The 13,648-nt window shown below is 37.7% G+C and overlaps 1 protein-coding gene across 1 annotated transcript in view; it reads right to left on the bottom strand.

Moving 5' to 3' along the window:
• Positions 1-13,648, bottom strand: part of CCDC7 (coiled-coil domain containing 7) — a 404,782-nt gene that overhangs the window by 157,808 nt on the left and 233,326 nt on the right. The window contains exons 23-24 of the mRNA XM_047741462.1: positions 9,451-9,561; positions 2,487-2,597 (exon numbers count right to left, since the gene is read on the bottom strand). Of these exons, the coding sequence (XP_047597418.1) occupies positions 2,487-2,597; positions 9,451-9,561 (222 nt within the window). The remainder of the gene's footprint in view (positions 1-2,486; positions 2,598-9,450; positions 9,562-13,648) is intronic.

Here is a 13,648-nt window from a genome sequence, read left to right as displayed (position 1 = left end):
TTACAAGACAACCTGGATCTTAACTGACAAATTTCAGGGCAAGGAAAAAACCAGCTAATGTTAAGATAAAAAGTTTGACTAGTGAAAGGAGTGACTTAAAATATGTTAATCAGGAACCTACTTCTTTTTTTTTTAAGATTTTATTTATTTATTTGACAGACAGAGATCACAAGTAGACAGAGAGGCAGGCAGAGAGAGAGAGGGAAGCAGGCTCCCTGCTGAGCAGAGAGCCTGATGTGGGACTCGATCCCAGGACCCTGAGATCATGACCTGAGCCGAAGGCAGCAGCTTAACCCACTGAGCCACCCAGGCGCCCCAGGAACCTACTTCTTAACAATCAAGGAAATCTCTGGGTCTGGTAACCCAACAGGGGAGTCTCAAGGATGACATTAATGGACTCTCCATCAAGAATTCATCACCAGGGACGCCTGGGTGGCTTAGTTGGTTGAGCAGCTGCCTTCGGCCCAGGTCATGATCCCAGCGTCCTGGAATCGAGTCCCACATCAGACTCCTTGCTTGGCAGGGAGCCTGCTTCTCCCTCTGCCTGCCATTCTGTCTGCCTGTGCTCGCTCTCTCTCCCTCTCTCGCTCTGACAAATAAATAAATAAAATCTTAAAAAAAAAAAAAAAAAAGAATTCATCACCAGATAGTTGTCCATAAATGACCCAACCAATAGCCACACTAGAAGCCAAATGGTGATGATATCTATGATTAACACAAGTGTTCTTCCTTCTGCACTTCTCAGTAAACCTTGAGATAACCAGAGACCTCTCCTTCCCACATCACCTACTTCTATCCAATCTTTCAACTTTCAATACAAACAAGAACCAGAGTTAGGTCGAGGTCCCTATATCCCTGACTGAGACATAAGGATGTATGCTTAGGTCATACTTCAATGGGAAGGTGGATGAGAATTGAATTTCTAGGACTTTTGGACATTGATATACATATGATTATGATCTCGGTAGCCACTGACACTAGGATGAGGGGGAAATAGATAATGTCCAATTGCTTTGGGTTTGAGTTCACCAAATGAGACCCTTAAAACTCAACGAGGGGTATGTCCCTACAGACCACTAAAAATCTCCATTGCTGTGGCTTCCATTATTGAATGTATAGATGTATTTTCTACATATATCTGACTCACTTTTACCCCTAAGCCCTAGTGGCAACTGCTATATTTTAGGACCATTTTAGTTTGGCATATATAAAGCTATAAACCTACCAGGCTACTAGTGCCTTGGACCTTTGCCATCCAAAAACAACTACCTGGGGGAGCAAAAAAAAAATATTTGCCTTCATTGGTAAGTTTAATGAAACAGAAGTCCTCCATGACATTTTTTTCTATTCATAAGCCTTTTCATTCTGTGTGTAAGGCCTTGGGTGCCTAGAGACACAATTGATTATAGTCAGCTCACCACCACAGTACAGAACTCGATGTGGTGTCACTTGGAATTGTGACCTTCACAGAGGTTTACTGCCCAGACTGAGTGAAATAGGTATGTAACAATTGCTATCACAAATGCCCGTCCTAGCATCCCTGTTCACACAGGTTAATTAGGATCATAAGTTTACCTTACGTGGAATGGCTTATAATATACTTTTACTGTCCTTCCATAAGCCCAAAACATGAAAAAAAAAAAAAAAAGCCCTTCTTCTAGATCAAGTACTAACCTTCCACTAATATTCTCCTCTGGACCCAAACTAGAGCACTACCCACAAGGACTAGATACTGTAATGACTCGCATGCAGCAACACAGCTGGACCATGAATATATACAAGGTACAAGAACCAAAAACTCAAGTAAAATACTTGGGAGCAAAATGGAAAAGAGTACCTTTCTCACGTGAAGCTCCAAGGAGTCAAGTTTCTTTTTTCCTTCTCTAGCCCAACAAATACAAAGGAGGCCCAGCAATTGGTAGGACTATTCAGCTACTGATACTCTCATATTACCCATGCAGGCATCTCAATGGCATCCATCTATGAGGTTACCAAAAAGGCTTCTACCTTTGAGTGGGTCCCAATCAACAGGATGCATTATAGCTCCTTCAACAGGCCCATCAGGCCCCCTTTTTGTTTAGTTCCTTTGATCCACATTTGACTTTTGAGTTGTGGTTCTCACCAAAGTCTCTACCAATTTGAGTCTATGACAGAAGGACAATGCCACAAGTCAGAGGTGACTGTTGGGCTACTGAAACCAACATCTGCCTCAAGGGTATATACTCCTTGAGATACTATCGATCTGTTGTTGGGCCTTAGTGGATAATGAGCACATGACCCATGGATGTGAAATAGTCTTACATCCAAAAACCAACAAAAGTTATGAATACTTTGACTTTGTTCTCCAATTAGGATATTTTAAATCAAAGTGTAGTAAATTTTCTACAAAATATATGCTCATACACATATTCATGAACCACAGAAAAACCATCATTTGGTATGATTAATTTAAAAATAATTTAGTGATGTATAATTATTATACTTACTAGTGAGTCTTTCCCCTTTAGCAATTTTTTGTTCCTTTACTTGCAATTGGATTTTTGACGTTGACTCTTGATGCTCAAGCACAGGATTTCCATCTGTCATATTATCATGAACTACATAAAGAGATGCATTTAAAGCACTAAATAGAAAAACAGATCTATTGTGAAAATTCTTAAGTTTCAAACATAACATCTATAGCAGCACTTTCTTTCACATGAACATCTATAAATAAATTACTATAATGTAAAATCTGACATGAAAATGTGATGAGGATTTTTAATGGGTAAGTGTTGTAGCTATCTCCTTAATTCATGAACATTTCTTGCATTAAAAATGTTCTTTTGTCTAATTTTGTGTTATTTATACTTTAGGTTAATGCATATTAATAAGACAAAAGTGAAAATTTATAGGTACATTATCATAGCCACATTATTTTTCATTGCAAAATATTCAAAATCTCATAAAATGTCCAAATATAGGAAACTGCCTGAATAAACTAAGTTCTATCCCATCAACTATGCCATGGTATAAATTTTCATGACTAATGTGATAAAGATCTTTATAAACTGACTTAGATGGGTTTCTAGGAGACAATAACAAAAGGGAGAAAAAGGGATAATCTGTACTCAATCTTATGATTTAGAAAGAAGAGAAATTTTTAAAAGACAGAACAAAAATCTCTACCTGGCAGTACTCATGGGGGGGAAACTTGTCACCCAACATGAAGTTTAATGCATAGCCAGTGAACTTTGGAAACTGGAGGTAGTTTCCATAAAGGACTAAGATCAACCCATGCCTTGCACTTATGCATTTTGCATCTCTATGCCAGGTACCTCCATTAGAGGCTCTTTGTGAAAATGGGAGGAGTCAGCTAATACATTGTACTTTTCAGGCACTTCGCAACAGATGACTGTACTAGGGGAATTTGAAGATACTTTTCTCATTTTCAACTCAATATTTAGAACTTCTATCCTCCTAGCCATCCTTCATCAACATCTGCAAGGCTCTTGGGTTCAAAAACGAAGAACCTTGTGTTTGAGGCTCTTACAGCTATGAGATGATCTTCCCCCAAACCTCACTCCCATCTGACCCTTTCCTAGTTTGTTCTGTGGAGAGAATGAAACCTTGGTATAGCTGGGGTCTTTTCCTCTTTAGGCTCTTGTTTATAGTATTGTAGTAAGTGAATAAAAGTTTAATTGCTACTTTTGATAAAGTAAAATTGCTACAACTTGACAAAGTCAAAACTGGCAGATTTTTCTCTGACAAACTGTCATAGTCAACAATAAAGTAAATTCCTTTCTGGAAGGAGCACTTTGGGAGGAGCTAGTAAGTCTTTAAGACTCTTTTGAGGGATACTACTGGATCATCTGCAAAAGTGATAAGGTCCTACAAATTTTATGATTGTTTGTTCCAGCTCTTTGAAAAATGCCAGTGGAATTTTGGTCAGGATGGCATTGAAATATAGATTGCTCTAGGCAGTATAGACATTTTAACAATGTTTATTCTTCCAATCCATGAGCATAGAATGGTCTTCCAGCTTTTTGTGTCTTCTTCAATTTCTTTCATGAGTGTTCTGTAGTTCCTCAAGTACAGATCTTTCCCCTCTTTGATTAGGTTTACTCCTAGGTATCTTACGGTTCCTGGTGCTATAGTAAATAGAATCCATTCTCTAATTTCCCATTCTATATTTTCATTGTTAGTGTATAAGAAAGCAACTGATTTCTGTACATTGATTTTGTATCCCACCACATTACTGAATTGCTGTATGAGTTCTAGTAGTTTGGGGTAGGGACTTTGGGTTTTCCATATAAAGTATCATGTCATCTGTGAAGAGAGAGAGTTTGACTTCTTCATTGCCAATTTGAATATCTTTTATTTCTTTTTGTTGTCTGATTGCTGTTGCTAGGACTTCTAGTACTATGTTGAACAGCAGTGGTGAGAGTGGACATTCTTGTCATGTTTCTGATCTCAAAGGAAAGGCTGTCAGCTTTTCCCCATTGAGGATGATATTCACTGTGGGTTTTTCGATAGATTTTATGAAGTTGAGGAATATTCCCTTTATCCCTATACTTTGAAGCATTTTAATCAGGAACAGATGCTGTATCTAAATCATAAAATTTGTATGTAACCAGAAGAGACCCCAAATTGCTAAGGAAATGTTGAAAAAAAAAAAAACAAAACTGGAGGCATCACGTTGCCTGATTTCAAGCTTTACTACAAAGCTGATCACCAAGACAGCATGGTACTGGCACAAAAACAGACACATAGACCAGTGGAACAGAGTAGAGTACCCAGATAGGGACCCTCAACTTTATGGTCAAATAATCTTCAGCAAAGCAGGAAAAAATATACAGTAGAAAAAAGACAGTCTATTCAATAAATGGTGCTGGGAAAATTGGACAGCCATGTAGAGAAGAATGAAACTTACCCCATACACAAAGATAAACTCAGAATGGTTAAAAGACCTCGATGTGAGGCAGGAATCCATCAGAATCCGAGAGGAAAGCATAGGCATAACCTCTTTGACATTGGTCACAGAAACTTCTTTCAAGACATGTCTCCAAACACAAAGGAAACAAAAGCATAAATGACCTTTTGGGACTTTATCAGGAGAAAGTTTCTGCATAGCAAAGGAAACAGTCAACAAAACCAAGAGGCAACCCACAGAATGGGAGAAGATATTTGCAAATGACACTACAGACAAAGGGCTGATATCCAGAATCTATAAAGAACTCCTCAAACTCAACACACACGAAACAGATAATCACATCAAAAAATGGGCAGAAGACATGAAGATGAACAGACACTTCTCCAAAGAAGACATACAAAGGGCTAACAGACACATGAACAAATGTTCATCATCATTAGCCATCAGGGAAATTCAAATCAAAACCACATTGAGATACTACCTTACTCCACTCAGAATGGCCAAAATTAACAAGACAAGAACAACAGGTGTTGAAGAGGATGTGGAGAAAGGGGAACCCTCTTATACTGTTGGTGGGAATGCAATTTGGTGCAGCCACTTTGAAAAACAGTGTGGAGATTCCTTAAGAAATTAAAAATAGAGCTTCCCTATGACCCTGCAATTGCACAAGTGGGTATTTGCCCCAAAGATACAGATGTAGTGAAAAGAAGGGCCACCAGTACCCCAATGTTCATAGCAGCAATGGCCACAGTTGTCAAACTGTGTAAAGAACCAAGATGCCCTTCAATGGCTGAATGGATAAAGAAGATATGGTCCATAATGGAGTATTATGCCTCCATCAGAAAGGATGAATACCCAACTTTTGTATCAGCATGGACAGGACTGGAAGAGATTATGCTGAGTGAAGTAAGTCAAGCAGAGAGAGTCAATTATCATATGGTTTCAATTACTTGTGCAGTGTAAGGAATAACACGGAGGACACTGGGAGATGGAGAGGAGAAGTGAGCTTGATCCAGCGACCTTAAAAGACCTTAGAGACTTGGTATATCCCCTCCACAATACAAGAAATAATATTTTTAAACTCAGTGAGGGAGATTGGCAATCTACAGGGCTTATTAATATAAAATTCCTTCTTGTAGAGCCTGGACAGCAGCCATGTTGCCCACAGAAGTTGAGGAAAGGAAGTGAATGAAACTGTCTCTGAGACTGTCTTCCTCCTCAGCTGGGTACTATTTGGCCTCTGAAATAAAGCCCATTCATGAAGAGATTCCTCCACTGAAAAACATTTGGATCACTTTTTGGAGACGATAGTGGCCTCCAAGTATCACCCTGGTAGTCCCTCGGGTCTACCCTGATGAACTGAGGATGAGATTTTAAACTAGACTCAGATTTCTAGGTTCATTTGTGCCACAACTGTCTTATGTCAAGCTCAATTAAACTTCTTCATGAGGCCCAGTCAACTGGTCTACCACACAGTTTAGTTCTTAACTGACAATTTTATGGGCATGGAATAGTAGTGACCATCAAGATAGCAACTGCTCACCAACAGAAAAAGTGAGTAAAAATGGTAATTGGGCAGCTACACCTGCACAATCTGAGAAAAGGTCAGGACACGATCTATGTGTACAAAAATAGATGCATATATCAACAGAACAGAAAACCAGAAATGAACATATGATAATTTGGCCAATTAATTTTCAATAAAGCAGGAAAAAATATCCAATGGAAAAAATACAGTACCTTCAACAAACGGTATTGGGAAAACTGAACAGCAACATTCAGAAGAATGAAACTAGAGCACTTCCTTACAACATACACAAGAATTAACTCAAAATGGATTAAAGACCTAACTGTGAGACATGAAACCATCAAAGTCCTAGAGGGGAACACAGTAACCTCTTTGACAAGGGCCATAGCAACATCTTACTAGATATATTTCCAAAGGCAAGGGAAACAAAAGCAAAAATAAATATTTGGGACTTCATCAAAATAAAAAGCTTTTGCATGATGAAGGAAACAATCAAAAAAACTAAAAGGCACCTTACAGAATGGAAGAATATATTTGCAAATGACATTTGATAAAGGTTTAGTATCCAAAATCTATAAAGAATTTATCAAACTCAACACCCCCCCCAAAATAATCCAGTCTAGAAATGGGCAGCAGACATGAACAGACATTTTTCCAAAGAAGACATCCAGATGGCTAACAGACACATGAAAAGATGCTCAACATCACTCATCATCAGGGAAATACAAATCAAAACTATAATGAGATATCACCTCCCACCTGTCATAATGGCTAAAATTAACAACACAGAAAACAACAGATATTGGTGAGGATGTGGAAAAAGAGGAACACTTGTACACTGTTGGTGGGAATGCAAACTGGTGCAGGCACTCCAGAAAACAGTATGGAGGTTCCTCAAAATTTAAAAAGAGAATGTGCCTACTATCCAGCAATTGTACTACTAGGTATTTACCCACAGGATACAAAAACACTGATTTGAAGGAATATATGCACTCCCATGTGTATAGCAGTGTTATAAACAATAGCCAAATTATGGAAATAGCCCAAATATCCTTCCATTGAATCTTAACATGAGTCAAAGAGGCCAGCCAATTTTTACTCTGCACTCTCAGCTTTCAAAAATGAAAATGACTAGGGGGTAGGCCACAACCTGATGTACCCAGTGGATACCTATGGACCTCTGCTAAGGAAAGAAATTAACTCAAAAATGGTGTACAATTGTATTTCTTTCTTTTTTTAAAGATTTTGTTTGAGAGAGAGAAAAAGAGAGGAAGCATGAGTGTGTGGAGGGAGGGCAAGGGGACAAGCAGACTCACTGCTTATGGGATAGCCCAACAAGGGGCTTGATCCCAGGACCACAGGATTATGACCTGAGCCAAAGGCAGAATCTTAACCAACTGAGCCACCCAGGTGTCCCTCCCTGGACAACTGCATTTCTTAATCCCTTTTTAATAGTGGTACAGGCGTGGTTGTAATCACAACCTTTGACATCAAGATGACAAGAATACAAATAATGCTGTCTGGTTTGGGGTCTGAGGCAAACACCAATGGAACTTACCCAGACCAGGCTTTGGGTCCCCTTGAGTCAACAAAAAATTCCATTATTATAGTACCAACAAATAAATTTATTATTATTAGAGATATATCATCTATATGCAACTACACTCACATTCTTCCAAGCCCTGATGGAAATTTCTGCAGTTAGAGCCATTTTGGAGGGGCATAAGAAGACTGTGAACCTACCTAATTGCCAGCACCTAGCACCTTTGACTCCCAAAAATCTTCCTGGGAAAGAAGAAAAAAGCTGCCTTCTTTGTTGAGCTTAAGGCAGCTAAATCTGCTTGAAACTATATCTGCATTCAATAAATAAGTTGGTTCATGTGCCTGGCCTTGAGTTTATAGATACTCAATTGAGTTTGGTCATTCAATCCATAGGACAGCGCTTGCTACTACTGACACTGTGACTGTTGTAGAAACTATTGTCCAGAGTGTGGGAACTTGTTATGCAGCAACTGATACTGCAATCCTTTTCAGTATCCCTCTAGATGGGAATTATTAGGATCAGTTCTCCTTATGAGGAAAGGGTACAACTCATCACTCACATCCTTCCACAAAGCTATCTAAATTTTCTATTTGTCATCAATACAGAGATCATAACCTGGAAAAGATCCCCACTACCAGAAGGAGGAATAGCCTCCTCTGCTATTCAAAATAGCATCCTATTGGGTCCAGACAAGGAGCTAACCATCAAGGACTGGACACCCTGCTGATGCCTAGATGGTACACTTGATGGACTATTTTTATAAAGTTCAAGTACCTACTACCCAGTGAAATTCCTGGCCATGATCTACAAGGGGTATGGTGTCTCATTCCATAAGAGAAGACTGGCTTTGGCACTCTCTGTTCTGACAATTATAAAGGAGATCTGATGATTGATCTAACTACTCACCTACTTTGTATTCTCAATGCCTCCCATCAATGGAGTTATAAGAAAGGCCATTTACTTTTAATGGATCCACAACCAGAACAATGACCTAGAAGCCCTCAAACAAGCCACTGAGGCTATCCATCCTCTGGGCCCCTTTGATCTATTTTTCTTTTTGAGTTACAGATCTCAACAATCTTTCTATTCACCACTTGGAGTTTAAGGAGAAAAAACACTGTCCTAGTTCAGAGGCTTCTGTTAGACTTCTGAATCCATCATTTCTAGAAGTAGCTAGCTGAAAGACATACACCCTTTAAGAAAGAATTAGAAAGAAATAATCTATTTTGGGGCTTCAGTGGATACTGAGCATATGACCCATGACTATGAAATAGACTCAATACAAGCAATTCCAACCAGAAGTTATCAATAGTTTTGCTTTTGTTCTTTGTCTTAGGATATTCACACTTTGAATCAAAGTACACAAATTTCTATAAAATATATGCCCAAATACATATTCATGGACCAAATAAAAAGATCTGATGAATATAATTTAAAATAATTTAGAGTTATCTATATTATATTTACTAATAAGTGTTTCATTTCGGGTACTTCTTTGTTTCTTTACTTGCATTTCTGTTTTTGACTTTGAGTCCTCATGCTTTAACATAAGGTTTTTGTCTGGTACATCATCGTGAGCTACATAAAGAGATACATTTATTATTATTCACTAACCAAAAAAATGGATCCATTGTGACAGCTCTAGAAATCAAATTTACAACAAGTATATGGCAGTATTTTCTCTCACTTTTATAAATAGAAAATATAAGTAAATTACCATAATGCTAGAACTAGCATTATGGTGAGAAGAATTTTAATGTGTGTGTGTTGAAGTAGAAATAATGAAGTAATTGACTACTTCATTATTTCACAAATATTTCTTGGCATAGAATATATTTAATATTAGTCCCTACCTTTTGGTTACTTATAGTTTAGGTTAATATATATTCATAGACTTAACAGTGAAAATGTATACATATAAGATTATTCATTATACTGTATTTATAATTGTAAAATACTCAAAGGCACCCAAATATATAAGAATATGAGATTGGTTGAATAGCAAAGTAACATCAACTATGATGTACAAGTGATACAAAGAGTTATACATGCAGTTCTAAAAGTAATTTAAAAAAAAATCACTAAAACCCAACTTGAAAGGATCACTATGAGGTAAGGTTATGTGGGAAAAAATGCAAATGGGAAGCTATCAAGTATACTTTTGGGAAAAAAATGAAACGGAAAAAGAAAATAAATACCTTTAGAAAAATAAACACAGGAAAGATAAACCAGAAAACAAAGTAGTTGTTTACCAAAAATTGTGTAGACCCTGCATGTGGAGTTGCCTGCAATTACAACTGCTAGATCTAAACATGTCCCTGGCACTGATGACAGCCTATAATGCAGTGAATTTTTCTTTAATTAAAAAATATGTAGGACCCCCAGGATCACTTTGCCTAGTGACTCAAAGAAACCATGGATAGGTTACCTCTCACATAAAGGCAGTAATCTTATTAAACTTAGGAACAATGGCACTTTGTGAAGTGTGTCACTGAAGACTCCCTCATTCAGAATGTCTTTCAGCCTTCCACTATATACTGATACCCTCCAGAAATACTGATACCCTCCACTGAACCTAGAAAATGGTACTACCCAACAAAAACAGAAGGCACATGGACTCACCTGTGGTAACAAGTCTCAGTCATTAATTAAAAAAAAAAAAAGGCACAAGGACCTGGTATCCAAGTAAAATCTCTGGGAGTAAACTGGGAAGGGGCAGTATGTCTCATTCCATAGGAGATAATTGCTAAGCTTTAGTTTCTTTAAGCTCTAATAAATACAAAGGAGGCCCCAAAACTGGTAGGACATTTCAGCTACTAGAATGCTTTGGCATTCACCACGAGATCATCATGATGACATTCTTCTATCAGGATACAATAAGGTCTCTATCTTTAAGGAGGACATGAAAATAGAATGCCTTTGGGGAGGGTGTCTTCCAACATGCCACCCACTCTGCCCATCTCCATGGCCCTTCTGTCTCACATTTGTGTTTGCCAGAGACCTGGCAGGCCAGAAAGGACTGGCAAGATATATTCAGAGCTCTAAATGAGAAAAATATGCAGCCAAGAATACTATATCCAGCTAGGCTGTCATTGATATCTCTCTCAAGGAGAGATAAGAAGCTTCCAGAACAAACAAAAGGTATTCAAATTGGCAAAGAAGTCAAACTCTCTCTTCACAGAGGGAAAACCCAAAAGACTCCACTCCCAAACTACTAGAAGTCATAGAGCAATTCAGTAATGTGGCAGGATACAAAATCGATGTACAGAAAACAGTTGCTTTCTTATACACTAATAATGAAAATATAGAAAGGAAATTAGAGAATCAATGCCATTTACTATAGCACCAAGAACTACAAGATACCTGGGAATAAACCTAAGAGGTAAAGGATCTATACTCGAGGACCTACAGAACACTCATGAAAGAAATTGAAGAAGACACAAAAAGATGGAAGACCATTCCATGCTCATGGATTGGAAGAATAAACATTATTAAATACACTACCTAGAGCAATCTATATTTCAATGCCATCCTGATCAAAATTCCACTGGCATTTTTCAAAGAGCTGGAACAGGACAAACAAAACTAAAAGAATTTGCAAACATCAAAGCATCCTTACAGGAAATATTGAAAGGGGTCCTCTAAGCAAAGAGAGAGCCTAAAAGTAACAGACCAGAAAGGAACAGAGACATTAGACAGTAACAGTCACCTTACAAGCAATACTATGGCACCAAATTCAGATCTTTCAATAGTTACCCTGCATGTAAGTGGGCTAAATGTCCAAATCAAAAGACATAGGGTATCATAATGGGTTAAAAAACACAAGACCCATTGATATGCTATTTCCAAGAAACTCATTTTAGACTCAAAGACACCTCCAGATTTAAAGTGAGGGGGTGGAAAACAACTTGCCATGCCAATGAACATCAAAAGAAAGCTGCAGTGGCAATCCTTACATAAAACAAATTAGATTTTAAGTCAAAGATTATAAGAGATGAGGAAAGACACTATACCATACTTACAGGGTCTGTCCAACAAGAAGATCTAACAATTTAAAATATCAATGTCTCTAAAATGGTAGCAGTAAATTACATAAACCAATCAATAACAATATCAAAGACACATCAATAATAACACAATAATAATAGGGGACTTTAACACCTCCATCACTGAAATGGACAGATCATCGAAGCAAAAGATCAACAAGGAAATAAAAGCCTTAAATGACACACTGGGACAAATGGACATCATAGATATATTTAGAACATTCCATCCCCAAACAACAGAAAAGACATTCTTCTCTAGTGCACATGTAACATTCTCCAGAATAGATCACATCCTGGGTCATAAATCAGATCTTAGCTAGTACCAAAAGACTAGTATCATTCCCTGCATGTTTCAGACCACAATGTGTTGAAACTAGAACTCAACCACAAGGAAAAGTTTGAAAGAACTCAAATACACCATCGAGGCTAAAGACCATCCTACTACTAAAGAATAAATGGGTCAACCAGGAAATTAAAAAAGAATTTAAAAAATTCATAGACACAAATGAAAATGAAAACACAACTGTTCAAAATCTTTGGGTCTCAGCAAAGGTGGTCCTGAGAGGAAAGTATATAGCTATACAAGCCTTTCTCAAGAAACAACAAAGGTCTCAAGTACAACCTAACCCTATACTTAAAGGAGCTGGAGAAAGAAAAAACCTAAAAAAAAACCTAAATCTAAACCCAGCAGGAGGAGAGAAATAATGAAGATCAGAGCAGAAATCAATGAAATAGAAACCAAAAGAACAGTAGAATAGACAACAAAACTACGAGCTGGTTCCTTGAAAGAATTAATAAGACTGACAAACCCCTAGCCACTCTTATCAAAAATAAAAGAGAAAGGACCCAAAGTAAGAAAATCATGAATGAAAGAGAAGAGATCACAACCAACACCAAAAAAAAAAAAAAAAAAAAATACAAACAAGTAGAAGAACATATTATGAGCAACTACACATCAGCAAATTTGACAATCTGGAAGAAACGGATACATTCCTAGAGAAGTATAAACTACCAAAACTGAACCAGGAAGAAACAGAAAACCTGAACAGACCCCTAACCAGTAAGGTGATTGAAGCACTCATTAAAACTCTCCCAACAAACAAGAGCCCACAGCCAGATGGCTTCCCAGGGGAATTCTACCAAGCATTTAAAGAAGAATTAATTCCTATTCTCCTGAAACTGTTCCCCAAAAATAGAAATGGAAGAAGAACTTCAAACTCATTTTATGAGGCCAGCATGACCATGATCCCAAAACCAGATGAAGACCCCATCAAAAAGGAGAATTACAGACCAATATCCTTAATGAACATGGATGCAGAAATTCTCACCAAAATACCAGCCAATAGGATCCTACAGTACATTAAAAGGATTATTCACCATGACCAAGTGGGATTTATTCCCGGGCTGCAAGGTTGATTCAACATCTGCAAATCAATCAATGTGATACTATACAGTAATAAAAGAAAGAACAAGAAACATATGATACTCTCAATAGATACTGAAAAAGCATTTGACGAAGTACAGCATCCTCTCTTGATCAAGATTCTTCACAGTGTAGGGATAGAAGTACATACCCAAATATGTATGAAAAACCCATCATCTGTGAAAAACCCACAGCG

This window comes from Lutra lutra, chromosome 8, assembly GCF_902655055.1.
Source record: "Lutra lutra chromosome 8, mLutLut1.2, whole genome shotgun sequence".
Classification (NCBI taxonomy): Eukaryota; Metazoa; Chordata; class Mammalia; order Carnivora; family Mustelidae; genus Lutra; species Lutra lutra.
Note: the sequence above shows the minus strand (reverse complement) of the source record. Positions and strands in the feature narration are given on the sequence as shown.